This window comes from Canis aureus, chromosome 9 (genome assembly GCF_053574225.1).
Source record: "Canis aureus isolate CA01 chromosome 9, VMU_Caureus_v.1.0, whole genome shotgun sequence".
Lineage (NCBI taxonomy): Eukaryota > Metazoa > Chordata > Mammalia > Carnivora > Canidae > Canis > Canis aureus.
Genome location: NC_135619.1, coordinates 6,419,655 through 6,446,305, shown reverse-complemented (window position 1 = coordinate 6,446,305; position 26,651 = coordinate 6,419,655). Strand labels below are relative to the sequence as shown.

General features: G+C 53.0%; 3 protein-coding genes and 1 non-coding gene across 9 annotated transcripts in view; 2 read left to right on the top strand and 2 right to left on the bottom strand.

The window, feature by feature from the left end:
• The window catches only part of SLC7A7 (solute carrier family 7 member 7), a 75,394-nt gene that overhangs the window by 6,020 nt on the left and 42,723 nt on the right, over window positions 1-26,651 (top strand). Inside the window, exon 2 of one of the 2 annotated variants that reach the window (XM_077908567.1) lies at window positions 14,352-14,516. The gene's annotated coding sequence lies outside the window, so the exon portion shown is untranslated. Of the gene's footprint in view, window positions 1-14,351; window positions 14,517-25,892; window positions 26,576-26,651 lie in introns of those variants that run through there. The other variant, XM_077908566.1, reaches the window with a different exon arrangement.
• On the top strand, window positions 1,017-1,120 carry LOC144321361 (U6 spliceosomal RNA). Its single transcript, XR_013387030.1, has one exon. It is a non-coding gene; the product is annotated as a U6 spliceosomal RNA (small nuclear RNA).
• On the bottom strand, window positions 8,817-19,505 carry MMP14 (matrix metallopeptidase 14). The gene is made up of 10 exons (XM_077908563.1): window positions 19,105-19,505; window positions 14,984-15,132; window positions 14,609-14,731; window positions 13,960-14,267; window positions 12,871-13,032; window positions 12,365-12,525; window positions 12,067-12,205; window positions 11,786-11,936; window positions 11,200-11,315; window positions 8,817-10,829 (listed from the first exon to the last, which is right to left on the bottom strand). Exons 1-10 carry the CDS (start codon window positions 19,207-19,209, stop codon window positions 10,495-10,497), a joined length of 1,749 nt encoding a protein of 582 aa, XP_077764689.1. The 5' UTR covers window positions 19,210-19,505; the 3' UTR covers window positions 8,817-10,494.
• Window positions 21,404-25,871, bottom strand: MRPL52 (mitochondrial ribosomal protein L52). 5 transcript variants are annotated; one of them, XM_077908572.1, is made up of 5 exons: window positions 25,782-25,871; window positions 25,617-25,677; window positions 25,463-25,530; window positions 22,312-22,376; window positions 21,404-21,946 (listed from the first exon to the last, which is right to left on the bottom strand). In XM_077908572.1, the coding sequence occupies exons 1-5, from the start codon at window positions 25,807-25,809 to the stop codon at window positions 21,794-21,796; spliced, it is 375 nt and encodes a 124-aa protein (XP_077764698.1). In that variant the 5' UTR covers window positions 25,810-25,871; the 3' UTR covers window positions 21,404-21,793. The 5 variants fall into 5 exon arrangements, with proteins under 5 accessions (XP_077764698.1, XP_077764699.1, XP_077764700.1 ...); XM_077908573.1 differs by having other exon boundaries at window positions 25,617-25,674; window positions 25,782-25,868; XM_077908574.1 differs by lacking the exons at window positions 25,617-25,677; window positions 25,782-25,871 and having other exon boundaries at window positions 25,403-25,530.

Below are 26,651 nucleotides of genomic sequence, written 5' to 3'. Positions count from 1 at the left end.
AGAGAGGCAGAGACATAGACAGAGAGATCATGCCCTGAGCCGAAGGCAGATGCTCAACCCCTGAGGCCCTTGTTCCTAACCATTATACCATACTGCCCCTCTCTCTGTGCTGGAAGCTATGCTTTATTAAATTGTATTTATTTATTCATGAGAGACACAGAGAGAATGAGAGAGAGGCAGAGACACAGGTGGAGGAAGAAGCAGGCTCCCTGCGGGGAGCCTGATGTAGGACTTGATCCCAGGACCCTGAGATCATCCCCTGAGCCAAAGGCAGATGCTCAACCACTGAGCCACCTAGGTGCCCCTAGAAGCTGTTTTAAAAGATTGATACAATGGGGGTGCCTGGTTGGCTTAGTCGGTGGAGCACAAGACTCTTGATCTGTGGGTTGTGAGTTTTAGCCCCACATTGGGTGTAGAGATTACCTTAAAATAAAATCTTAAAAAAAATGTTGATATAATGAATGCTGAGGGGTCTCTAAGCCATGTCATGTGATAAGCTGTTTATGGACGTAGAAAGGCTTTTCACCTAAAAAAAAGCTTACCTTGAGTGAGGGATTGAATGTATGAAAACTAGATCCAAATATTTGAAGAGCTATAGCATCAAAGAAGAATTTGTTCTGTACAGTCTGAAGGAAAGAATCTGGGGGCGCCTGGGTGGCTCAGTTGGTTGAGTGTCTGCCTTCAGCTTAGGTTATGATCCCAGGGACACAGGATGGAGCCTGGCCCCCTATTGAAGCCCCATGTCTGGCTCACCACACAGCGCGCGTCTGCTTCTCCCTCTGCCCCTACAGAGGTAAGGCTGATGCAGAGGGACAGATGTCCTGGATCTCAGGGTTCGTTGGCAATTCTATGACTCCTGAACTTCATGATGGCATAACTTTCCAGAAAACAAGGGCAAAGAAGCTTCTAGAAGTGAGTTGTGTTTGATGCTAACATGAAGCCGAGATAATGAAAGCAGAGAAAAGCCCTGGGGTGGGAAGAAAGAGGTCATGAGGGCCCTTTAAGGAGAAGTTTCAGTGCTCAATTTGGTAGCACATATACTAAAATTGGAACAATACAGGGAAGATTAGCAGGGCCCTGGGCAAAGATGACACGAATTCATGAAACATTCCATATTTTTATTGTACACTTAAAACTAATTAACACTTTGTTAAACTTTTTTTTTTTTTTTTTTTTTTTATTCATGAGAGAGGCAGAGACACAGGCAGAGGGAGATGCAAGCTCCATACAGGGAGGGAACCTGATGTGGGATTCGACCTCAGGACTCCAGGATCACACCCTGGGCCAAAGGCAGGTGCTAAACCGCTAAGCCACCCAGGGATCCTGTTCATTTTGTTTTTTTAAGGAAGTTTTGGTAATTGCTTGGGTTGCCTTCGCAGATGTGGAGGTTGGTTTAAAACGAAATGACTAGTTGGGGCACCTGGCTGGCTACATTGGAAGAGCACGCTACTCTTGATCTTGGGGTTGTGAGTTCGAACCCCATATTGGGTGTAGAGATTACTTAAATGAATAAATAACTTTTAAAAACTTTTTAAAAATGACTAGTGAAGGAACGCAGACAGCTGTTGAAAAACCTTGGCTCGACAGAAAAGGAGGATATGAGGGAAATCATTCAAGGCTGCAGCAGTATCCAGGAAAGAGCTTTTCAAGATGTGGAAACTTCTGTGTTTGAAGGGAGTGGGAATTAAAGACCCTGCCATATGGTTACAGGAGCAAGTTTCCTTGTGCTTTGGAAAGAATGAGATGCTGGATTGGAGACACACCTCAGTGGTTTGGAGCAACCTCAATCATGCCCATTTTGGGGGTGTCTGGTGTATTGCAAAATTAAATACTAAGATAGATGGTTTGGAAAATATTTAGTATATTCTATTTATTTATTTACAAAGATTTCATTTTTAAAGTAATCTCTACACCCAACATGGGGCCTAAACTCACAACCCTGAGATCAAGAGCCACCGACCAGGCACCCTAATACTTTGCCTATATGTTTCTATTTAACAATTGAAAACTTGGGGCATCTGGGTGGTTCAGTGGTAGAGTCTGCCTTTGCCTCAGGTCATGATCCCCAGGTCCTGGGATGAGTCCCACAGCAGGCTCCCCAGAGGGAGCCTGCTTCTTCCTCTGCTTATATCTCTGCCTCTCTCTCTCTCTCTCTGTCTCTCATGAATAAATAAATAAAATCTTTAAAAAAATCAAACGATGGGCAGCCTGGGTGGCTCAGCAGTTTAAGCGTCGCCTTCCGTCCAGGGCGTGAGTGATCCTGGAGACCCCGGATTGAGTCCCACGTCGGGCTCCCTGCAAGGAGCCTGCTTCTCCCTCTGCCTGTGTCTCTGTCTCTCTCTCTTCTCTGTGAATTCTCGTGAATAAATAAATAAAAATCTTTAAAAATAAATAAATAAATAAATAAATAAAACGAAAACTCTTTGCATAAACAAAGCAATAATATAGTGATAGTCACAAAATACCTACAGGCATTTTTTTTTTAAGTACAAGAGCCCTGTAAATGTGAGACAGACTATAGGATCCTCCTGGGGTGAAGATGAGGTTAGGGTGGGGATGAGGTTAGGAGGTTGGGTGCAGGTTAGAGGTGCCCCAGCAAGGGGGCATGATCTCCATAGGCCTCAGCGAAGTGACACAGGATTGCCCACTCTGGGATAAAGGAGGCCGTGGGCCCTGGCCAGAAGTTCTGTGAAAGCTCCGGGAGGTCTGAGCCCAGGGGAAGGGCATCTTGGAGCGATCGGTGTCCGAGGCGTTCACAGGGGGGCAGCTGGTGACTCCGAGGAGCTCTGAGAGGGCACCAAGTGCCCCCTTCTTCCTCTGGCACCCCCTCTAACTCACTCCCTCTTCCTTCCTGGAGTTTTTTGAGGGCTGCACACCAACCCCCGCACAGCCACAGCTGAGGGAAACTCTTCTCTGCAGCTGGAAGACAGCTTTGTCATCCTGTTGCACCCAGAGTCCCACCCCTTTAAGTACAGGTGTCCTGGGAGGAAACATGGAAAGTGGGAAGGGGGGACGCCTGGGTGGCTCGGCGGTTGAGCATCTGCCTTCAGCTCAGGGTGTGATCCCGGAATCCCAGGATCCAGTCCCACATCCGGCTCCCCGCATGGAGCCTGCTTATCCATCGCCTGTGTCTCTGACTCTCTCTCTGTGTCTCTCATGAATAAATAAATAACATCTTTAAAATAAGAAAGAAAGAGAGAGAGAGAGAGAGAGAGAAGAAAGAAAGAAAGAAAAAGAAAAAAAAAGAAAGAAAGAAAGAAGAAAGAAAAAGGAAGGAAGGAAGGGAGGGAGGGAGGGAGGAAGGAAGGAAGGAAGGAAGGAACGAACGAAGGAAGGAAGGAAGGAAGGGGGAGGGACCCCTGGGTGGCTAAGGGGTTGAGTGGCTGCCTTTGGCCCCAGGGCCTGATCCTGGAGACCGAGAATGGAGTCCCACGTCGGGCTTCTTCTCCCTTTGCCTGTGTCTCTGCCTCTCTCTCTCTCTCTCTCTCTCTGTCTCTCAAGAATAAATAAATAAAATCTTAAAAAAAAAAAAAAAAAGGAAAGGGGGAAGGAACAGGCTGGCTACCGTGGCCCTTGTTGGGGGGCTGCCCTGGCCCTTGCCTCTCTCAGGCTTGGTTTGCAGTGCCAACACCGAGCACAAGGGGGCGCTATCGGCCCGTGAACCCTGCCCGGCTGGGCTCTGCAGCAGAGGGGGTGCGGCCAGCCGAGAGTGAGGTGGGTGTTCTTCTGGGCCCCTTGTCCAGGTTCCGCCACACAGAATTCATGTGCAGCTTTCTGCAGGCAAGGGGTGGGGGGCTCTGGGGCACAGGCCAGTAAAGTAGAGGAGAGACTGTGGGGACAACTGGGCGTGTTGCTTAGAGAGGTGTCTAGGGGAGAGAGCTTTGTGTGGGCCCTCCAGGTCAGGGTTCAGGGACAGGCTGGACTGAGGGTACAGTCTGTAGGATTGGTATTTCCAGAAGCACTGGATTAACACAACCTGATACCAATCACTCCCAGATCGAGGGCAGGCTGTGGGGGACACATGAGGGGGCCATAGGGACAAAGTAGTTGCTTAGGAGTGAGGAACTTGTTACCTTGATATATATTTTTTCTTTTTTTAGCTTTTTATTTTTAAAATTATTTTTAAAGATTTTAATTGTTTATTTAAGAGAGAGAAAGAGACAGCATGAGTGAGGGGAAGGGGCAGAGGGAGAGAGAGAAGCAGCCTCCCCCTGAGTAGGGAGCCTGACCCCAAGACCCTGGGATCATGACCTGAGCCAAAGCCTCAACCAACTGAGCCACCCAGGTGCCCTTTTATTTTTAAGATTTTATCTATTTATTCATGAGAGACACACAGGCAGAGACATAGATGGAGAAGCAGGCTCCCCACAGGGAGCCTGATGTGGGACTTGATCCCAGACTGCTGATCATGCCCTGAGCCGAAGACAGACGCTCAACTGCTGACCAACCCAGGTGTCCCTTTAACTTTTTAAAGATTGAGGTGAGGGCAGCCCTGGTGGCTCAGCTGTTTAGCGCCGCCTTCAGCCCAGGGTGTGATCCTGGAGACCTGGGATGGAGTCCCACGTCGGGCTCCCTGCATGGAGCCTGCTTCTCCCTCTGCCTGTGTCTCTGCCTCTCTCTGTCTGTCTCTCATGAGTAAATAAACCAAAAAAATCTTTAAAAAAATAAAATAAAAATAAATAGGTAAATAAATAAAGATTGAGGTGAAAATACAGTCAAGTTCATAAAATGTACTAAAACCCACAGCTCGATGCTTTTTTAATTTACATATACACAATACTTGTATACATATGTGTACAGTAATCACATATGCACGGCTACAGCCATTTACTTGTGTATCTCACAACTTTCACTGGCAATTGAAGTCAACAAACTTTTATTAAGGCGCTCCTGTGTGCCTGGCACCATCCTACTCCTTTGTAAGGAAACGAACAAGAACAGAACATGTTTGTCCCATGGCTGTGGTGGGGTCAGTGTTATTATGAATCATAGTCATTCCTTGACAGAACTATCCCATCAGTGCCACGGAGGGCAGAGGCAGGCAGTGTGATCTACTTGCAAGGGCCATATTTTTGGAATCTAGAGTGGGATGAATTGTCTGCCAAGTTGAAGAGGCTAACTAATGCACAGAACCTCAGGAAGATATTATTGGATCCAGGATATATGGTCAGGGCAGCCGTGCTCCTAGCACAGAGCCAGACACTGAGTGGCCAAGGAGAGCATTTTTGGGAATTGATTTTGCTCTCTGGCCTGGTGCTACATGTCTCTGGAAGCTGAGCAAAGGGTGACGTCTTTGACCACAGGCGGGATCAAAATGAGCTGGAGCTTGTCGCGTGTGTGTGAATCCGCTAGGCCTTCAGAGGCACCAGGCTTTTCCCCTCCCTTGTGGTCATCCTGGCCTTGCCCCACCCAGACCCCATCCTGCCCCAAATCAGGGAAGTGCCCCTATTGGGAAGTGAAGTGTGTGAGCAGGATGTGACCCATGGTGAGGCAGCTCCCAGACCTGATCTGGTCCCTGAGTCAATGAGCTACTTCAGGCGCTCAGAGGAAGTCCTTCCGCCAATTCACTCCAGTGTGGACACCTCTTCTGTGCCCTCTGCTGCCCCTCCCCACCCAGGTATGGGTCTTTGAGGGCAGGAAGCTCACCTTTCTCTCCTCTAAGCCACAAAGGGCCTATTGGAGATATAAGGTACCCTGAGGGAGGGGGAGCACTGCCTCAGTATGGAGGCAGTAGAAGCTTCTCCCTTGGGGTGTGGTGACAGCCCTGCCCCGGGGTGCCCCATCCTGTTGTAAAGCCCAGAGTCCAGGACTGATGAGGGACAGAGGAGAACAGAGGGGGCTGGATCTGGCTGGGGAAGGCTGGCCTGGAAGGCGCACAGCCTTCGGCCCTGGGCCAGGGTGGAAAGTATGTGTGTGAGCTCATTTGGAAGGTGGCTTCTGGCCAGTCAGGCCTGCCTCCTTTCCAGGCCCCAATCACTCAGCCCCCTTGAGGGCTGCCACTGGGTCTCCCCACTCTCCCAAGACTGTCTGAGGGAGGAAGGCCAAGACCCCAGTTTAGGTGTGCAGGCACTGGTCTAAAGGAAGTGAATTCAGATTTGGGGTAGAGGGGTAAGAAGGAGGTACAGGACTGCAGGACAATGGAGTAGCCTTGACTGGGGTTTCCTTGGGGCCTCGGGGAGTGGGAACTGTCCTCCTAGGCCCTTGCCACAGCCACTCACCATACCCATCCCTCCCATAGCTGCTGCTACTCAGGCCCTCTGGCTTCTGAGTCCTTCCTGTTTCATCCTTCCTGCCCAAAGAGTGCCTGTTCTTGTCCCCCAAAGGGGACATAACTGCAGGCAAAGTGGGTTCCTGAGGAAGAGCCCTTCTCTTGCTGCATTCCTACTCCACACGCCAATGCTGCCACATGGAACAGTAGGCAAGCACACCTGTGCTGTCAGAACCTGTGAGAACATGCACTACCACACAGACACCCAGCCACATAGGGTCCACGCTGGAAGAGACACCCAGAGACATGGTCAGAATCTACCTACACAGAAAAACAAACAAACACAAAAATCAGATAGACCTGGGTTTTAATTTTGGACAAAGTATGACCTTCAGGAAGTCTTATCTAGGCCTCCGTTTCCAAACCTGTAAAATGGGGGCAATGGTAGTGCCTAGGTGGTTGGGTGTTATGAGGACCTCAGCAAATGTTTTTTGTTTTGTTTTTACCACATTCTTTTAGCTGGAAAGGGAAGTAGGAGTACAAAGGGGACGGGAGGACTGGGAGGTTTCTCAGAGGGAGAAGGGGCCCCAGGGGAGGGACAGTGAAGGACTGCCAGAGCCCGCCAGGTAGTATGTGAGGGGTCACTCTGATTAGTCCTCTTTCCTCTAGAGGGCCCAGCCCCTCTGAGATCTTTCCTTCTTGTGTCACTGACCCAGCACCTGGCTGGCAGCCTTGGAGGTGTGGGCCCTGCTGGGGGCAGGAGCGCTGAGGGAGTCTGTGGTTCCCCCCTCAAATGTGTGGGGTGCAGTGGTGGGCAGAGCATTGCCTTCCCTCAGCGCTTGCCCCTGCTCCAGTCTCCTTAGAGGCCGCTCTCCTGGGTTCTGCCCAAACCTCCTTGCAGATTCCCCTTGGCTCCCTCCTGGCTGCTCTAGCTCACATGTGCTGCTTTCGAATACAGGAACTTGGAACCTTAGAAACTGGGTCAGGCCCAATGGACAAAGCGGGCTAGGGCCAGTAAAAGCAGCATTTTCAGGTCTCTCGGGAGCCACGGGGACCTCTGTTCTCCCCTCACCCTGCCTGACCCTGTGTGATCAGCAAGGCACCTCCCAGGGTCCCTGGGTGGCCTCACTAGGCTGGATCCCTTCAGCGGGGTGCACGTCAGAAGCACGGGACCTTGGCGGCCTCCACCCCACAGTTCTCCTTGCTTGCGAAGCCTCTTCCACCTCTTCCCCCTTTGTCTCTGGTCCTCGGTTCCCATCCCTCTTCCTTGGCTTCAGAGAGCATCTTGTGATTCCAGAATCAGGGCCAAACAATTTCCTCGTGATGGGGAAACCGCACTCCAGCCGCGGCAGCCCTAGGCTCCCCCTCCTCTTTCCTCTGGCAGTCCCCCCCCTCCCCAGGCTCTTTTGCTGGCTCCAGCTGTGTTTTGCAGAACTCCCACTGGATAACATCTGTAATTGCCTCCAGATGTGGGCCACAAAAACACAAAGGGGCCATGAGCTCATCTTTGAGCTCCTTGTGACATGCACAGCCCCCCACCCACCCCCTAGACAACCCCTGGCTTTCCCATGCCAGCTTCCCTCCCTCTGTCCCTATCCCCTCCCGTGAGGGCAGCAGGGCAGTGGTGTCCAGATCCACTGAGATGTACAGGCTCTGCCAAACAGCTGTTGGCAGGAGAGGTAGAGGAGGCCAGGCATGGGGTCAGGGTTCCTGGCTGGCAGAGAGGTGGGGTACCCCTTCTGCCAAGGCAATCACACCGACCAGCCCTGAAGAGCAGCTGGATAGAACCCCTGGCTTAGGTGGGGCCATTGCTCATGGAGGAAGGCTCTGGAGGGGGGCCTGGGCTGGAGTGGGGGGGGGGCGGGGCTGGGCTAAGGCAGGAAGGGAAGGGGAGGAAGAAAGAGGGCTGCTCCCCTTCAGCTGAGCTGACTCAGCAACTGAGCTATTCCTCCCTCCAGGCTGGTTTCAGAGGAAGGGTGGGCCGACAGCCTGGGAACCCTGTCTGGGGCAGCAGTTCCAAAGAAACAAAGCCTTGTTATTCTTCCCTTCCAATCTGACCATCCTGCCTCTGCTGGGCTGATTGGGGGAGATTCCTGTTTGACAGGCTGCTCCTAATTGGCCATGGGGCAACATCTGTCCTTTGCCTGTGTTCCTCCTGCCCCTGGGGCATAGCTCCAGGTCTAGAAGAGGCTGAGAGGCCGGAGGGCTGGGGTAAAGGGCCTGCTTGTGCTGAATGTGATCCTGGGAGTCCCCAGCAGCAGAAAGAGGTCTGAAGAAACGGAGGGTCTGCGGCCAGATCACGGGACCTGGTAACGCAATTTAGGAAGATTTTCCAAGTGGCCTCAGCTTGACCACTTCCTCTTGCCTTTGCAGCTCTGAGACTCAAAGGTAACCTCTTGGCCTGGTTGGGAGAGAAGCAGCTGGGCTCTGTGGACCACCTCCCTGCCTCCATGGAGTAGGCCCTCCTTCCCAGCTATGGCTCTGAATCCCTGTTGTCCACCAAACATAAACATATTCCTTTGTGCAAGTACTGAACCCCCACATCAGAGAAAAACCTGGTCCTGGGCATGCTTTCCATTACCTAGCTGAGAGAAGGCAGCCACACAAAGAACGTGAAACACCATTTATTCTTTGTGGAAAGGTTGAACAGGTCAAAAATGTCCTTAGAGGGCACTGACCCAGCCCCGCCCTGCAGGTTCCTGGGGTCAGATGCCTCTGCCCCCCCCACCCCCACCCTTCCCATGCCCCTTGTTAACAAAAAGGAACGATTTGAAGGAAATCCATATATAATAATTATAATAAAAATATACATTAAACAAAACAAAACAAAAAAAAAACCCCAAACACGACAAATTTAGCCGAACTGCCAGCACCGTTCATCCCCCCCCCACCCCCCTGCCCCTGACATCCCTCCTCTCACTGCCCCTATAGGGTCTCACTCTCCCAAGTCTTCCGGTACCATGACCACCTGTAGCGGCCAGAGGAGACTTTGAATGGGTGGGTTGGGTGGGGGAGAGGAGGCAGGACAGGGCAGAGCTGAGGGGTGGGGGCATTAGGAAGTGAGGGGCTCACCTGACGATAGACCCACCCAGGCAGCTGCCCCCTCCCCGAAACCAGCTGAGGCTGCCCATCAGCGTGCTGCCAGCCCCTGGTCACCTCCCTAACCAGGTGGCCACCCTCACGAAGGTCCCCAGTCGCCAGTCCCTGGATGTGTGTCATCTCTGCTCTTTTCACTGGACTCCCCACCCTTCCAATGCACCTACTCTGGTGAGAGGAAGGGCACCAAAGTGGAGTAGGTGTGCCTTTCTCCAGCCCTTCCTCAGAGCTCCAGTAAAACATGCCCTCCCCTGGGGCCCACAGCCCACCTTGTGGTGTCCCTGCTGGCCTGGCCTGCCGAGCCACTCGGCCCTCCATGCGCACAGCACCTCCCCGGTTAGCCTTTTGGTCCTGTCCTATCCCCTTCTGACTGCCCCTTGGTCCCCATCCCAGCTGCCTACATTTGAGCAAGATTCTTTTTCTGTGGCCTTGAGGCTCACCCCCAGGGCTCCTGACAGGCTCTCTCCTTGGCCCCACCCTACCCCAGTAGCGGCAGCCTCGGCTGACATTTGCAGGGGCGGAGGGCATCAAGGGTTTCTACAGCCCCTTAATGGCTCAGGCTTCTTCTGGGGAAGCTCTGGGGGCCAGGTGGGGCAGAGGCTGGTCTCTGCAGAGGCGCTGACTCTGAGCTTTCCTCCCAAGGTTTCAGGGTAACTGTGCAGACCTCCCCCACCCCTCCTACTCTCTCAGGGTCTCCCCCCTCAACAAGATTAGATTCCTTTAGCCAGAAAGGGTGGTAGGAGGTTGCCAATGGGGTGCACCTGGGGGCTTGCAGGGCTGGAGTGCCCAGAGCCTCCTGAGGTCAGAGTTCAGAGGTTAAAGTTACATCAGGGAATAGAAAAGGAGCAGATGACCCCATTTGACCTTTGCCAGCGAGGTCTGAGGGTCCTGCCTTCAAGTGCAGAACCAAGACATTCAGATGGGGCAGGACACACACCAAGCTACAGAGGCCCCTAGGGGATAGGGGCTGGAAGGGGCGGCCCCTGATCAGCCCCCCAGGGACCCATCTAGGGAAGAAGCAATGCCAGGGTTGAGGTCAAAAGAGAGGCAATCATGGGACAGAAAAGAAGGGAGGAAGGGTTGGGAGGGGACTTGGGACCAGGTGGGAGCAGCCCACCCACCACCACCTGCTGCCACTGGCCTTCAGAGGCAAAGTCCTCGTGGTATGAGTGGGCGGGCAGCCGTGGGGGTCAGACCTTGTCCAGCAGGGAGCGCTGGCAATAGAGCAGTCGTTTAGGGGTCCCATGGCGTCTGAAGAAGAAGACGGCAAGGCCCACTGCCAGCACCAGGAGCAGCAGCAGCACAGGCAGGACTACAGCAGCTGCGCTTACGGCCCCACTGCCTTCTTCGTCCACCTCGATGATGATCACCTCCGTTTCCTCCTCAGTCCCCTCATCTGGCCGGCTCCCCGATGAGGGGCAGCCCATCCAGTCCCGCAGGGCTGACTTGGGGTAGCCTGGCTCTACCTTCAGCTTCTGGTTGTTGAATTTCCAGTATTTGTTCCCCTTGTAGAAGTAAGTGAAGACTGCAGCGGTCAGCAAGAAGGGGGCCAGGAAGATAAGAGGTGGGGGCCGCGTCCAGAACACCCACAGAGAGGAGAACAGAAGGGAAATCTGTGAGTCTGTGAGTCTGTGAGCCGAGCAGGTGGAGTTAATCCCCTAACATCAGTCTCCTCAGCTATAAACCCGGGTAATTCTAAATTACCGGGGCTGGAAGTGCAGTGGGGATTGGGGATCTGATGTGAGGAGAGCACTTGGCTCAGAGCCTGGCATGTGGCAAGGGTTCCAGAGCTCTCATCATCACTGCTTTCCCCAGATCCCCTCAGTCTCTTCCCGTTCTTAGTTCTTAATCCCTTTTCCCCATCCTCCCTTAAGGACATCTCCCTTGCCCCTCACCTTCATCACTGCCCATGAATGACCCTCTGGGAGACTCAGGGATTCCTTCCCAGACCTTGATGTTTTTGGGGTACTCGCTGTCCACTGCCCTGAGTTCCTCGTTGAAACGGTAGTACCTGGGGGAAGGGGGGAGGCAAATGGTCGGGCCCTGGGCATGTCCTCAGAGCATGGCAGGGCCCAGGACTGAATTTACCAGTGAGCAAAGAGTGGCTATGGACAGGGTGCAGGGCAGGGGTTTTGTGTAATGAGGGCCTGCAGCTGAAAGTGGCGGAAGGTGGGGGTGGATGGGAGGTCCCAGGCTGCAAGGAGCCACCAGTAACCTTTAATGACAGTGCCTGGCAGCTGGGGTGGAGGCACGGTGCTGGGGGCAGGAGGCGCCAAATGACCAGGTCTGAAACGGTGACCCGGTCACTTCCCACTCAGCGCCTCACGGAGGCTGGCTGTTGCTGGGCAACGGCAGAGGATCAACCAGCAACTTCTCCAGGGAACTGTCCTGGGGTAAGTGGGTCTTTCTCCAGAGTTGAGGGAACGTGGTGGTGGCAGTGTCCGAGGAGGGAGGCCTGGGGTCAAGGGGCTGACATCTCACTTGTTTCCCCGGAAGAAGTAGGTCTTTCCATTGGGCATCCAGAAGAGAGCAGCATCGATTTTGTCAGTAGGCAGTCCTCGGCCCAGCTCCTTGATGTGCTTGGGGTAGCCAGGTTCCAGAGAAGCTTCATCAAACACCCAGTGCTTGTCTCCTGGAGAGGAGAGAGAAGGGCGGGACCTGGGTTCCACTTGGGCTCTTGGGTCTCTGGAGGAGTCCAGTGAAATCCACTCCTGCAGGGAGACTCTCCTTACACCAGAGGACTAAGGTAGAAAGCTGGTTACCTTTGAAGAAGACAAACTTGCCATCCTTCCTCTCGTAGGCAGTGTTGATGGATGCAGGCAGGCCCCGCCAGAACTGGCCGATGGGCATTGGGTATCCATCCATCACTTGGTTATTCCTTACCCTCCAGAACCAGCGCTCCTAGAAAGTAGCAGGGTGGGGATAGTACATTACGTCTTATAGCTAGTCCTCTGGCTTAGTCCCCAAAGCGTCCCACTAACCCTCCTGCTGCTATTTCCACCCAGCCTGCTGGGCTTAGAGCCCTCTTGTTCCTCCAACCAGCCCACTTCTTCCTCTCACCTTGAAGACAAACATCTCCCCTCGGAGCACCGCCACAGTGTCAAAGTTCCCATCACAGATGTTGGGCCCGTAGGTGGGGTTTTTGGGCTTATCAGGGACAGAGGGCCTGGAGGTAGTCCTGGGCTGAGGAGGCATCTTAGTGGGGGACCCTGACTCACTCCCTGATGTAGAGAACACAAGAGACACTTCAGACTTTGTGGCAGAGGGGGAGGAAAGAACAGATAAATGGGCAGACAATACTGTTGGAAAAGTGTGGATGGCCCTTTGGGGAAGGATGAAGCAATCAGGTGGGAAAGGACAGAAAAGGTGAAATCAAAAGTGGGAGAAGAATAAGACATATGGAAGAAATAATGTAAAAAAAAAGAAAAAGTGGGAGTGGGTGGTGGGTGGAGGCAAAGTCAGGTAGGGTTGTGGGGGAGACTATAGGGCATGGGGAAAGAGAAACGAGATGCACAGGTCTGAGACCAAGAGGAGAGAAGGAGCAGTTGGGGACATAAATCACTCACCATAAAGTTGCTGGATGCCCCGGCGGTCGTCATCAGGCAGCACAAAATTCTCTGTGTCCATCCATTGGTAAAAGGGTGCCATGATGGCCGAGGGATCATTGGAATGCTCAAGGCCCAGGGCATGGCCTAGCTCGTGCACAGCCACCAGAAAGATGTCATTCCCTGGAGGGATGGGGATGATTACTGAGGGTCCCTTCCCTCAGACTCTCTGCTTTCCCACCAGAGGCTTCATTTTTACATCGGAGGCTTCCTGTTGTGTTTTCCACCCCAAAAGCCACAAAGCCAGTCAGCAATCTATTCTGGACAGAGGTAAAAGAGTGCTCAGGGGGCCAGATACCAATCCCAGGAAGACTTGTATTAAGGGAAGCCAAGGTCCTATCTGGGCCCCAGTATTTTCCAGGAGCTAGAGGTGACATTTGCCTGGAAAAGTGGCAAGTCTTTGACTGGGGAGTCAATTATTGAGTGAGAGAGGGACCAGGTATAAATAGATCAAAGTAAGAATTCTGCTTTAGGGGATCCCTGGGTGGCTCAGTGGTTTAGCGCCTAACTTCAGCCCAGGGCCTGATCCTGGAGACCCAGGATCGAGTCCCACATTGGGCTCCCTGCATGGAGCCTGCTTCTCCTTCTGCCTGTGTCTCTGCCTCTCTCTCTCTCTGCCTCTCATGAAGAGAAAGAAAGAAAGAGAGAGAGAGAGAGAGAGAGAGAGAGAAAGAAAGAAAGAAAGAAAAAGAAATAATTCTGCTTTCGTTGAAAGTGAGACTAGGAGATCTTTGTAGCCCAGAGACTTTGGGGTTTGAGGTTTTTTGTTTTCTTTTTTAAAGATTTTATTTATTTATCCATGAGAGACACAGAGAGATAGAGAGAGTCAGAGACACAGGCAGAGGGAGAAGTAGGCTCCATGCTGGGAGCCTGATGTGAGACTCAATCCCAGACTCCAAAATCAGGCCCTGGGCCGAAGGCAGCGCTAAACCGCTGAGCCACCCGGGCTGCCCTGTTTGAGGTTTTGGGAGGAGGCAGGAGACCCCACCCTCATACAAATGATCATTGACTCTCCCCAGAATAAATGAGTCCCAGGGCTACTTTGCTCACCATTCAGATCCTCATTCCTGACAGTCCAGGGCTCGGCCGAGTCAAAGTGGGTGTCCCCTCCAATGTTGGGGCCTGGGAAATAGGCATGTGCCAGGAAGCCACCCTCGCCATCAAAAGGTGTGCTGTCACCATGGAAGCCCTCAGCGAAGAAGATCATGATGTCTGCCTGCTTCTCATGGCCCTCGCGGATATAGGCATAGGGTACCTCTCGGAAACGAAGTGGTGTGGCACTCTCCCACACTCGGAATGCCTTGCGAATGGCCTCGAATGTGGCATACTCACCCACCTTGGGAGTGTAATTCTGGATGCTGAGGTCCAGCCATGTGGGGAGAGGATGGGAGTATGTTAGGATAACAACGTATATAAAATTTTCCTTCCCTCTACTTCCCCAGGTCTGACCGAACCACCTAGCCACCTTTGCTGACCTGGCTCTTCCTGCTGCATCACGACGCCTCTGCCCCCAGAACTGAGGGCTCAGGGAACCCCCAGGCTGCACCTTTCTCCACGATTACAGCCACTTTCCTCCCCATTCCCAAGGATGCTTCATAGCAATAGAGGTGAGTAGGATAGGAGTCCTCAGAGTCTGTTAGTACAATTGATAGGAATGGCGACCCCGATGTGAGAAAGGCAACTTGCCTGCTGGACTCACCAGAAAGTGATCTCATTATGCTGCCATTTGAGGCCCTGAATGGCATAGCGCTTCCTTCGAACATTGGCCTTGATCTCAGCCCCAAATTTATCGGGAACACCACAGCGGGGGCGCCTCATAGCCCTGGGGTGTGAGGATTGTGGTCAGGATAGCATATTAAAGAGAAAGGGCTTCAGAGGAGGGAGAGAGTGCCTGGCCTCAGGGTCAGTGTGTGAAAGGGCCAAGGTTATGGGGTCAGAGTGAATAGGAGGGGGTCAGGACCAGCATGTGGGATTGAGGGAGGGGGCAGAGGTAAGGCATATAGGTAGCAACGCCCCTGTGCTCAGTGTTGTGAGTGGATACTGGGCAGGATTCCTACCAGGGTCTAGCACTTACTTCATGGTGTCTGCATCAGCCTTGCCTGTCACGCGCAGACCATAGAACTTCTGCATGGCGGCGATGGCAGCTGAGAATGACTGGGGCGAGCGCTGTGTGTGAGTGCGCAGATCCCCCGGGGGCAGGTAGCCATACTGCTGCAGCCAGGCCTGTAGGAAGAGGAATGTGGTTAGAGCGTCTCCACTTGGCCCACGGGAGCCTCTGCCTCCACATGGTATCTGGCATGCACCCTTGGCTTCAGAGGAAAGGGCAACGAGCTCCCAGCCTGGCTCTGGCAGTGGGGCTGGAGGAGTTCCCAGGTTGGACCTGAACTCTGGCCCAGGCCCCAGTATGACTTGTCCTCTCGGGGCTATGGGCTCAAACAGGGGTGGGGAGCCTGGACTTTGGCTGTAATTCTTGAGAATGGGAGCCTAGAGGGCTTAACTGAGTCTTAGGATGTCTTCTCAGAGCTTCCTTCCAGCACTTTCCTTCTCTGTGTCAGTGTTCTTGTAAATACAGCATTTCCTACCTATGAATGGGTTGTGCCCATGGAGGCGAAGGGGGGACTCATGGTACTCTACTTTTGGGCCTGGTATGGGACCCTCTTTGGGCAGGGATGCCATGCCTCCAGGACCCTCACAGCTGAGATCTTTTTAGAAAGGAGAGCAGAACAGGAGCTAGGGCTGAGGCTGGCTGCTGAGACCGGAAACTGGGACCTTTGGAGGTGGTGGGGGTGTGATCCAGCTAGAGAGCTAGGGTCCTGCCACTGCCTCCATCCAAACATCTGACCCTGGGGCTTGGGACCTAAAGGCCCATTTAAGGTTCTCAATAAAGGAAGTGGGAGAGACTTGGTGACAGTACTGTACTTGAGGTATGTTGTGAATTGTTCATAACATAAAGGCTGGCATATTGCCTTAACATAAAGTTAGGTTTTTGGTGTTTGAGAAAGGTACACAAAATACAAAGACCTGTTGAGGAAAAAATCAGCCTTTATTGTAAGAACAATGGAGTATTTTCCTAAAGCCTGCAAAGTAAAACAAGCCAAGTTATACATGGAATGTGAAAATGCTTGGATTCTCCAATGGAGATAATACTTTGGTTTCTGCTCCAGCTTTGCCTTCCTAAGGAGTTCAGAGGGGGCCAGCAGGTGGCCTAGGATGGAAACTTTGGAGTGCAGAGGGGTAGAGGCTGCTCTTGGGTGCCACATCCCCCATCCCAGGTTGTTAGGATGGATCTTCATGGAGCCCTTCACTACAGGGCCCAGGCCCTGGTAGTGGAGCAGTGCTTCTGCATTGGGGCTGGGGGTGATTCAAGAGCAGCTGACTGGGGAACATGTGCCCGCAGGGGCAAGAATTGCAACAGGGTTCTGGGAAATGATCCCCCAAGGCTGATGGGAGTTAGGGCCCTGAGATGTAAACAACTCAGCCTTTCCCCAGCCAACGGGCCTGGCCAGAACAACCTTAGCACCACCCGCCTCTGAGAGCCCCTCCTTAGGCAGGCCTAGAGGAGTGAGCCAAGTTTAACCTCTGGCATAACGTAGGGGAGCAGAGCAGGGTGCTCTAGTACCCAGTCGCTCTCCTCAGGAGAGGTATAGACTTGCCCTGACCTGTACTGGCTGGTGCCACAGCTAGTGCCCGCGGGAGGCCTGCTGTGGCCTGTGCCCAAGTATGCAGGAAACTCCCTTTGCCCTTAGCCTCACCTGTAGGGTACACCGCCCCCATGCTTATGACCCCTGCTCGGGGAGCAGCTGCTTCAGCTTTGGAGAAGGATGGGAGTGGGCTCCTCCTGGAGCTGGAAGTCAGGAAGACTTAAGCCAGGCTCCCTCAGGCCTCAGGGAACAAAACTGAGGGGAATTCTCTTAGGCCAGAATGACAGAATGGAGGGTAGCAGAGAAGTGAGGAGAATCCAGATCCAGGAGCTCTGGGATAAATCCCTCTCCTTGATGAGTTTTCCAAGAAAGTAGGCAAGTCCAAGTATTCACACCCACAATATCCACCCCATACACAACAGAGAAAAATGGAGACTTAGGAAAGAAAGGAACTTCCCTAGAGTCAAGAGAGCCTCATGGCCTGGAAAGGAAATACCCCCATCCCTCTCCCCTCAGGCCTAGGCTCTGAGCAAAGCAAGAACCACAGAGAAGACTAGGAGGTGAGGATGGAACCACAGAAGAGAGGACTCTTGTGTCTGTGGCTGGGTGGGGGAAGGGCTGAGTGCCAGACAGGCCATGGGGAGGAGAAGGCTGTCCTGGAGCTAGTGCAGGACTCTGGAGGCCTGGTGGGAGGGACCCGGCTGCCTGAGGCCTGGCCACCCCAGCTCGCCCTCTAGATTGGCCTGGAGAGGGAGCAACTATGTTAGGTCAAAAAACTCAGTTGGCTGGCTTTGTCTTGAAAGCTGAGTGGTCTGAATTTATTCCTAGGGGAAAAGTCCAGAGAACCCCTCCCACCTCTGGCCTAGGAGTCCTGGAGAAGGTGGGTGGGTTGGGGGGAACTCTGGCACTCCAGCAGGCCCTGGATCTGAGCCTCTGGGCCTGCTCCTCCCTCCCTCTACCTCCCACCCCTCCCTGGCCCAGAAGCAAATGGTGGTTCTGGCACTGGGACTGCCCATGACCCACTTAAAACAGAGCCAGGACTGCTGCCCCTCCCCTAGGGGGCCTAGTGGGGCAGGCGAGGGAAGGCAGGGCAGGCAAAGTTGGCAGTGGGAAGCCCCCAGATGCCCAGGCTTCTTTTGTTAGGACCTCTCCTTGCAGGCCCCCGATTAAGACTCTAGGCCAGGAGAGAGGATGCCTCCTCCTGCTGGACCACGTCAGGTTTAGACCAAGGGCAGATTTGCACTCTCCCTGGTCACCCCCACTCCTAGGGCCACACTTTTCTTTTTAGCCTCAGATCCCCTTCGGGACAGAGAGAGTGTGTTCTTTCTGGAGATGTTTCCTCCGGGGGTGGGTTCCCGGCCAGGACCAAGAGGGAGGAAGCCAAGTCCAGATCCCTTCCCCCTTCTGGGGCCCTTCCCGGCCCCTCCTGACCGCACCCAGGCCCTGCCGGGCTGAGTGGGTTGGGATGGCCCAAAATAAGAAGCTGATCAAATTCGTCTCCCACCTTCACCCCAAAATAAGAGAGAGAGAGAGAGAAAGAGAGGAAAGACGTCCCCAGACAACTCCCACGCGTCTTCCTCCCGGGCCGGTGGGCCAGCGTCGGGGAATGGGGAGAGGGGCGCCCAAGGCAGTCGGAGACCGGTGTGGTGCCCGGGCCGGGCCCTCTCCCCAGTCCCCGGCGCGAGGCCCTCAGTCTCCCCGCAATTAACACAGAAAAGCAATTAACAAAAGCAACAAAACGAGCCTAAGGGCGCCGCTGGGGGGATAGCGAGGGGGGCCGAGGGAGGAGGCGGCGGCCCGGCCGAGCCCGCTCACAAGGGGACCTTTGTGTGTACTGAAAGGCTGCCAGGGCGCCAGCCCCGCGACCCTCGACGACGCCGGGGCTCCGGCGGGCGGGTCACAGGGGTCCGCGCGGGCGCGGGCGCGGGCGGCGCGGCGCGGGGCGGGGTGGGGGCTGGTACCGGTGCCGCCGGCGGCCCAGCGCCCACCCCACCTGGCTGCGGCTGCATCCTCGGGCCGGGCCGCCTGGAGGCGCGCCGCGCGGGCCGAGCGAGCCGCCGTCCTGCTGAGCCTCCCCGGCCGCCCCGGCAGCTGGAAGCTGGAAGGTGGAAGGTGGAAGGTGGAAGCAACAACGGGCTCGCGCACACGCACACTCACACGCACACGACGAGAAACCAGGGCAGCGCAGGGCTGAGCGGGGTCCAAGTATTTACCAGGCTCCCTCCGGGTTCCGGAGCTGAGCTCAGAGCCCGGGGCCCCGGGGCCCGGGAGGGTGGGGGTGGGCCCCTGCTCTAAAGCTCTTCCAGGGGAAGGACTGGGAAAGAAAGTCGGCGGCGGCGGCGGCGGCCGCGGCGGGTGGGGGGTGGGGGGCAGAAGTTGGATCGACCGGGAAGTTTGGAGATGAAGAGGGAGAGGAAAGGAAGGGGGTTCCTTCGGGCGAAGACGCCCAGACCGCGAGCGCCCCGCTCTCCGAGGGGGGGGGCTGTACCCCTGCAGACCCCGGCTCGCCTCCCCGGCGGGGGCGACTCCCGGGGGGCCGGAGGAGCTCACTTACTTCGGGGCTGAAGCTGCTTTGGGCCGAGCTGAGGGAGGCGAGCGCGGTGGCGAGCGTGAGCAGGGGCAGCAGCCGACCGCCGGCGGGCCGTGGGGCAGGAGACATGGTCCGCGACCGTCCCGGCAGCCAGCCGTGCGGGCTCCGCAGCGGGGCCCAAGCCCTGGGGCGCGCCGCCACTCCCTTGGGGGCGCCTTTGTCTTCGGTGGGCACTGAATTTGGATTCCTAGAGCGCTGTCCCTTGGAGAAGGGGAGGATTGTTCTTGCAAGCGCCTGTTCGTCCCCTTTTCCGTTTTTTTGATCTTTCTTCTGCTTAGTCTGCGAACTGCACGACGAGCCCTCTCTCACTCTTCTGGTCCCTCCCTTCTCCCACAGCCTCTCCGCCCCCGCTCCAATGCCCTCCTTTCCCGGTGCGGACGTGGTTGTTTCAGCCTGAATCCAATTACAGCCAAGAGCGGGGTAAAACACACACACACACACACACACACACGCACGCACGCACAAAAACCCCTTAAGTTGCCTTTCTGTGGTGGAGGCTGCTATCTGCAAGGGTTGAGGCCACAGTTGGGGGGGGGGGTCTGGGGAGGAGGGACCCAGGAGACGGGATGTGGGAGACTTTCTCCCCCTAAGCATATTTTAGGTGGCTTGATTCCTCTGGTATTCAACGTTTGTCTCCTCTCAGAGCAGGCAAGTACTGGGAGGCTCAGTGGCTAGGGGCAGACGAGTTCAAAGTCTGGGATGCTGCTGGTGGGGGTCTTCCATATCCACCACGCCTGGGGTGCAGATTGTCTGCTGGGACCCGTGGCTCAATCGAATTGAAACTTTTGCCCCTTGTTCTTGACAACCACCTTCATCACTCTCCTGCTCAAAACATGCAACGGTAACGAAACCCTACTACCCACTAACAAACTCCACAACCACACTGGCTGTCCTTGTGGAAAAGACATATGCACTCCCTTAATTATCATCATTTGCAATCTGGCTGCTCCTTAAAGTAGAACTAGCCAGGGAGGAAAGAAGTGCAAGGCCATGGAATGTGGGGAAAGGCAAATCAAGTTTGGGGAAACTGTTAAGACCAGAGAGGTTGGGGGACACCTGGGTAGCTCAGCAGTTGAGCTTGATTCTGGGATCCAGGATCCAGGATTGAGTCCTGCATCAGGCTCCCTGTGAGGAGTCTGCTTCTCCCTCTGCCTATGCCTCTGCCTCTCTCTCTGTGTCTCTCATGAATAAATAAAATCTAAAAAAAAGTCAGGGTGGTGGTGGTGGGGAAAGCTCAGTGGTTTAGTGCCTGCCTTTGGCCCAGGGCATGATCCTGGAGACCCGGGATCAAGTCCCACAACCGGCTCCTTGCATGAAGCCTGCTTCTCCCTCTGCCTGTGTCTCTGCCTTTTTCTGGCTCTCTCTCTGGGTCTCTTGTTATTAAATCTTAAAAAAAATAAAAAAGACAAGAGATTGGGAGTTCAGACTTTGGGGTTTAGTTTCCCCTCTACAGTTGGAAAAAGGCAGTTCCTTGAGGAGTAAAATCTTCAGGGGCCGACTCAGCTGAGAACAAAAGGTGGAGGTATGCAGGGAAGAGGGAGGGCCAAGAAAGGGGGTGGGAGAACTGAAGCCAACCTGACCTGGGGAAGAGAAACAGGTAAGAGGTTGAGAGCTAGAGCTGGAAAAGTAGCACAACAGAAGCAGGAAAAGTGTGGGAGACAGAAAACTCAATCATCAGCGAAATCCAAGATCCCAGAATTGCACTGGTCAGCGAGAGAGGAAGGAGGTAGTGGGGAGAAGAGTGGGAAAGAAAGCAAGGCCAGGAATAAAGGAAGCTGGACAGAATGTAGGTCAGGTAGGAAGCTCCAGCAATACTAGAGATCCAGGAACTATTACAGGTTTGTGACAGGATAATGGAAGGAAAGCCCAGTGCTCTGTGTTGTAATGGGAGCAAAGGTCTTTTTCTCCCAGAATCTGTGTAATAGGAAGGGTTCCCCTGGGTCCTGGGCAACTAAGGGGTTTGTGGAGATATACGATAGATATTAGATACCTATGCCACAGTGACTGTTTGGGGGCTGAGTACCTCCAGGGCTCCCCTATACAAATTGGGGTCGGGAGGTCAACCTCTCTCTCTGACCAGCCTCTGGTTCAGCCAGAACCATAGAAACCCCAGGGTTCAACTTGTTAAGCAGAACATGGCAACACCCAAGTCTGGCTCTTCCCATGTCAGCCTTCCCAGTGGGGGTAACCTCTTGGGCCATGTATCTGAAGTTTAGGAAAGCTGACACCAGATGCTTGGCAAGAAATAGACCTCAGCCGGAAAGCCTTTTTCAACAAAACATTTATTAAATGAGTAACTACATGCAGCCTGAGCTGTGTCTGGTCTGTTATAAGCTTGAGTGCCTAGCATAGCCAGGAGAGCTGCTGCTCCTTTTTCATGTTTGCAGAGCAGCTACTGTTCATAGTTGATTGGGCCAGTCCTATGGCCTGCAAAGGGGATAAAGTGTCCCAGAGCAATATTCTACTGAACTGGAGCAGAGCCAGGGAGGAGGGGACTAAGCCAACTCTTCTAGGCAGTTCTTCCTGGTGTCCAAGCTCTGTGCTCTGAAGACAGACGGGGACGTGAAGGTTCTCTCTTCTGGCTGGGATGAGGCATGTAGGTGATAGAGCAGAAAGCCAAAGAGAGGCCGGGAAAGGGAGACAGGAACTGCTTTTATTGACCTGGTTGTGGGTTCTGCAGTAGAGCCCCTTTGGGTTTAAGAGCATTTTTCTGCTTCCTTTCTTCTTCCTGCAACTTCTCTTGCTGCCTAAGCTGCCATGCCTGTAATCCAGCATCCATTTCCTGTGACAGCAGTACAACTCGTCTCTGAAAGAGACAGGAAAACAGGGTGGATAACATCTGGGCTTGAGCTCTGCACCATATATCCTTTCACTCACAGATCAAAGCCAGAGGTTTCAGATGGAAAATGATACTGCTGACTGGGGAAGGGAACCAGGTCCTGGGATGCAAGAGGAGGCAAAATGTGTGTCAGAATGTCTATTACTGGTTCCCGCCCTAGGAGTGCCCACTCTCTTCCTCCCCTTCTCATAGTAAAAACCTTTAGCTGTTAAAATGGTGTGCAAGGGGCACATGTGAGCTTAGGTGTCAGCACAGCTCCAGCCAAGGTAAAATTTAAATTTTTTCTTTCCCAGTACACACAGGTTGCCCTGGCTGGGGCTCTAGCCACTCACTGCAAACTTCTCCCTTTGGGCTTTTCTTCGAAGCTGGCCTTTCATTGGCGGTGCAGGGCGGCCATCTGTAAATAGAAGAGAAGACAAAGATAGGTATTAGGGATGGCTGGCAGCACCCTGTGAAGACATTGTGATAGGAACAAAGGAAGAACCAGTCTCTAGTTCCTTCTCCCATTTCATACCCATGGTGGCTTAATTCTCCAACAACTTATTCCTCAGTGTCAAGGTAAGGTATGCCAAGAATAAGCGCTGAGGAATACTCCTACTCTACTTCACTTACCCCTCATTATCCTGGAATGGTTCTTTGCAGTGCTAAATCTTGCTTTATCTTTTTTTTTTTCCTAAAGTTTTTATTTATTTGAAAGAGAGAGAGAGGGATCCCTGGGTGGCGCAGCGGTTTAGCGCCTGCCTTTGGCCCAGGGTGCGATCCTGGAGACCCGGGATCGAGGCCCACGTCGGGCTCCTGGTGCATGGAGCCTGCTTCTCCCTCTGCCTGTATCTCTGCCTCTCTCTCTCTCACTGTGTGCCTATCATAAATAAATAAATAAATAAATAAATAAATAAATAAATAAATAAAAAAGAGAGAGAGAGAGAGAGAGAGAGAGCACGTGCAGGGGGAGGGGCAGAGAGAGGGAGAAAATCTTCTACAGGGTCCCCACTGAGTGCAGATCCTACTTAGGGCTCAGTCTTGAGATCTCGACCCTGAGATCATGACCTGAGCCAAAATCAAGAATCTGATGCTTGACCAACTGAGCCACCCAGGTGCCTGTCTCCTGTTTTATCTTTGGATCCACTCAGGCAATCTGATCACTGTTCTACTCATCAGGAGTCTTTGTAAAATTCTCATTCCTCAATGAAATGCTCTCTTTTCCTTTCCTTTCAGCCCAGTTCTTGTTCATAGCCCCCCCCCCCCCAAAATCCTAGCTGCCCAGAAAGCCTCCTCTGACCTCTTCAACTCTGTTAGCTATATCTTCAGAAGGAAGTGCCTGATAGGTGCCTGGGCGGCTCAGTGGGTTAAGCATCTGCCTTTGGCCGGGGTCAAGATCCTGAAGTCCCTGGCTGGAACCCAAGTCAGGCTTCCTGCTCAGCCTGACTTCCCTCTCCCTCTGTCCCCCCACACCGCCCCCCCGCCCCCATCTCCTTGCTTGTGTTCTCTCTGGCTCTATCTCTCCCAAATAAATAAATAACATCTTTTAAAAAAGGTGCCTATCAATGATTTAATATTCATCAATTTGCCTTGGAGCATTTATTGTACTATTGGTTTTTTGCCTTATTTGGCCACCTCATTCTTTTGGAAAGTGGTAGAGCACTGTAATATTATTATTTAATTTTTTAAAAACTAAAAGGCAGGGATCCCTGGGTGGCTCAGGGGTTTGGCCCCTGCCCCCAGCCCAGGGCGTAATCCTGGGGTTCTGGGATCGAGTCCCGCATCGGGCTCCCTGCGTGGAGCCTGCTTCTCCCTCTGCCTGTGTCTCTGCCCCGGCCCTCTCTTTCTCCCCCATGTCTCTCATGAATGAATAAATAAAATCTTTAAAAAAAAAAAAGAACTTTCTAAAAAAATTAAAAAATAAAAAAAATAAAAAATAAACTAAAAGGCAGACACTCAACCGTGGAGCTACCCAGGCATCTCCCCATTTTAATTTTTAAATGTCCATTTAAAAAGTCTAGCTGTTGGGACGCCTGGGTGGGTCCGTGGTTGAGCGTGTAGAGCGTCTGCCTTTGGCTCAGGGCATGATCCTGGGGTCCTGGGATTGAGTCCCACATCGGGGTCCCTGCATGGAGCCTGCTTCTCCCTCTGCCTGTGTCTCTGCCTCTTTCTGTGTGTCTCTCATGAATAAATAAATAAATTTAAATAAAAAATAAAAAGTCTAGCCGTTTTCCCAACTAGAGTTTCAGGGACTCTGTCCCTAGGTTTCACTGTAGCACAGTGTAGGCACATAAGCATATATCATAAAAATTCTACAAATATCTACTGACTTGGTGAAAAATGCAGTACTGACCTGAAGTAGTTTATACTGAAGGTGAAGAAAAAAGATGCTTACTTTCTACAGAGCAAGAAACAGTGAAAACTCTGCCCAAAAGTTTTGTGGAAATTGAGAGATCTAATTAGGTAGCATGTCCAAGACCACAAAATCTGCAAGTAGAGAAGCCTGAATTAAGTATCAAGTCTAGGGTCTTTCCAATATTCCATACTACTTTTAGGAGCCACTAGGCTTCCTATAGTAAGTAACAAGTAGAAAAAATCTTTACCATCCCCCTCGGGATCATACTCCTCTAGAATCCAATTAGGGTATTAGTATTGAGGTCTCTGTGCAGTTGAAGGGGGCCTGGCCCCTACCCAGTTCTAGTCCTGGCTTTGCTATTACCTAACTGTGTGATCACAAGAACTCTGAGACCTCAACTTTCCCAACCTGTAAACTGCAGTCCCATATTGGGAGTGGGGAGTCGCTTCAACTTTCCTAAGATCCCTCCCTTCTAGGGCTAATACCTATTTTCTTTTTCTTCTCTAAGTAAAGGGAATAAACTTTTCTGAAGGGAGTCCACCATCCTCAATCCTCACCCTTCTAACCTTCTCTGAGATGTTCATTTAGGCAATCTTTCAGAGCGCTCTTCATACATTTGGTACCAAGTTCCAACAATGTACTCACCACATAGAACAGTGGGTCTTTCTAATTTTTTAAAAACCGTCCCCCCATGAGAAATGTAAAAATCCTAGGGGCAACCCGGTGGCTCAGCGGTTTAGCGCCGCCCTCAGCCCGGGGCCTGATCTTGGACACCCAGGATCGAGTCCCGCGTCGGGCTCCCTGCATGGAGCCTGCTTTTCCCTCTGCCTGTGTCCCTGCCTCCCTCTCTCTGTCTCTCATGAATAAATAAAATAAAATCTTACAAAAAAAAAAAAAAAAGTAAAAATCCTGTCACTCCCTCCTCTGGGACGCTCCAAGTTAGAATTATCTTCTGCTTATCCCCACAAGATCCTGTCTAGCTTTACTTTCCATAGGCGCAGTTTAATTTGCAAAATAAACAACAGGGCTTCTTCCCCTCAACTCCAAATATAAAATTCAATACGTTGTCCACTCAGACACATCCCCACCTGGAGCCCCTTCTTCCCCCGCCCTCCGTCCAGGGGAATTTCCGTCCAGTCAGCGCTCACCAGCGTAAGACCAGTCTGGGAGCTCCGTAAGGGGCCCGTAGCCGGACGGGTTGGCAGCCAAGCCCTGCCTAGGTGGAGAAAAACAATCTGGTAAGGATTTGGCCCAGCTTCTGGCCTCCCAGTACCCCCCAGTACCCCCCAGACCGGCACTCACTGGAGTCGCCACTGGCTGCCCGCCCGAGCCGCCACGCTGCCGTGCAGCCTCCGGACACCTGCTGGGAAAACAGGGCAGAATTGGGACAGAGGCCGTGCAGTCAACTCAGGGGTGCTAGACTTGCCCGCGCGGGCTCCCGAGCCCACCCGCTCCACACCCACTTACTCAAGAGCAGAGAACCTAAAGCAGCCATGCTGAAGCCGCGGGACCGGAAGTGGGCGTGGCCTCGGTGGCCGCGCGCGGCGGGGCAGGGAACTAGGGAGCCGCCATCTTGAACTGGGATTAAATCACGGGCTCCGCCATCTTGGGGCATTGTACGGAAGAGAGGACGGGACTGCGGCGGGGAGGGCGGTTGGCGTGCGTGTGCATCGTCAGTAGTGGTTACTTTCTCAGTGGAAGTCGTGTCCTAAACTGAACCGTTTTGAACCACTCCAGCGATCTCTGCGCAGCGGAGGCTAGTCCTTTGCCTTTATCTTAGAGGAGTAGTTACTTCCTTCGGCCTTCGTCCGCATCCCTGTAACGTTTTTCCCAGCCTAGGAGTCAAATGTACAATGAAGCAGAAAATTTGGGTTTCAATCCTGTTTATTCAACAAAATTGAAGAGCTTATGTGTGACAAGCATTGTTTTAGGTGCAAGGATCCTATGGAGAGCAAAACAGACATCATCACTAGTCTGATAAGAGCTCTGGGTCTAGAGAGGGAAAACAATAATAATCACACATAATGTAATGGTACCGCCGAGATTGTAGAGGGGACACCTGGCTCCAGGGATCCCAAACAGACGAGGTTCAGCCACTTGCCACTGACAAAATCCAAAGGCAGAGAAACAGTGGGGGTGAAACAAGAAAGGAATTTATTTCACGGAGGCCAACACTGGGAACAGTGGACTAGCGTCCCAAAGACTGTCTCCAAAGTGCCAAAAATACTTCTGGGCTATAATGAGGAAGATGCCAGGCAAAGGTGGGTGCATAGGTGCAGGTGGGCAGTGAAGGTCAAATCGTTGTCTTGGAGTCAATCCCAAGTGGTGTCTTCCTGG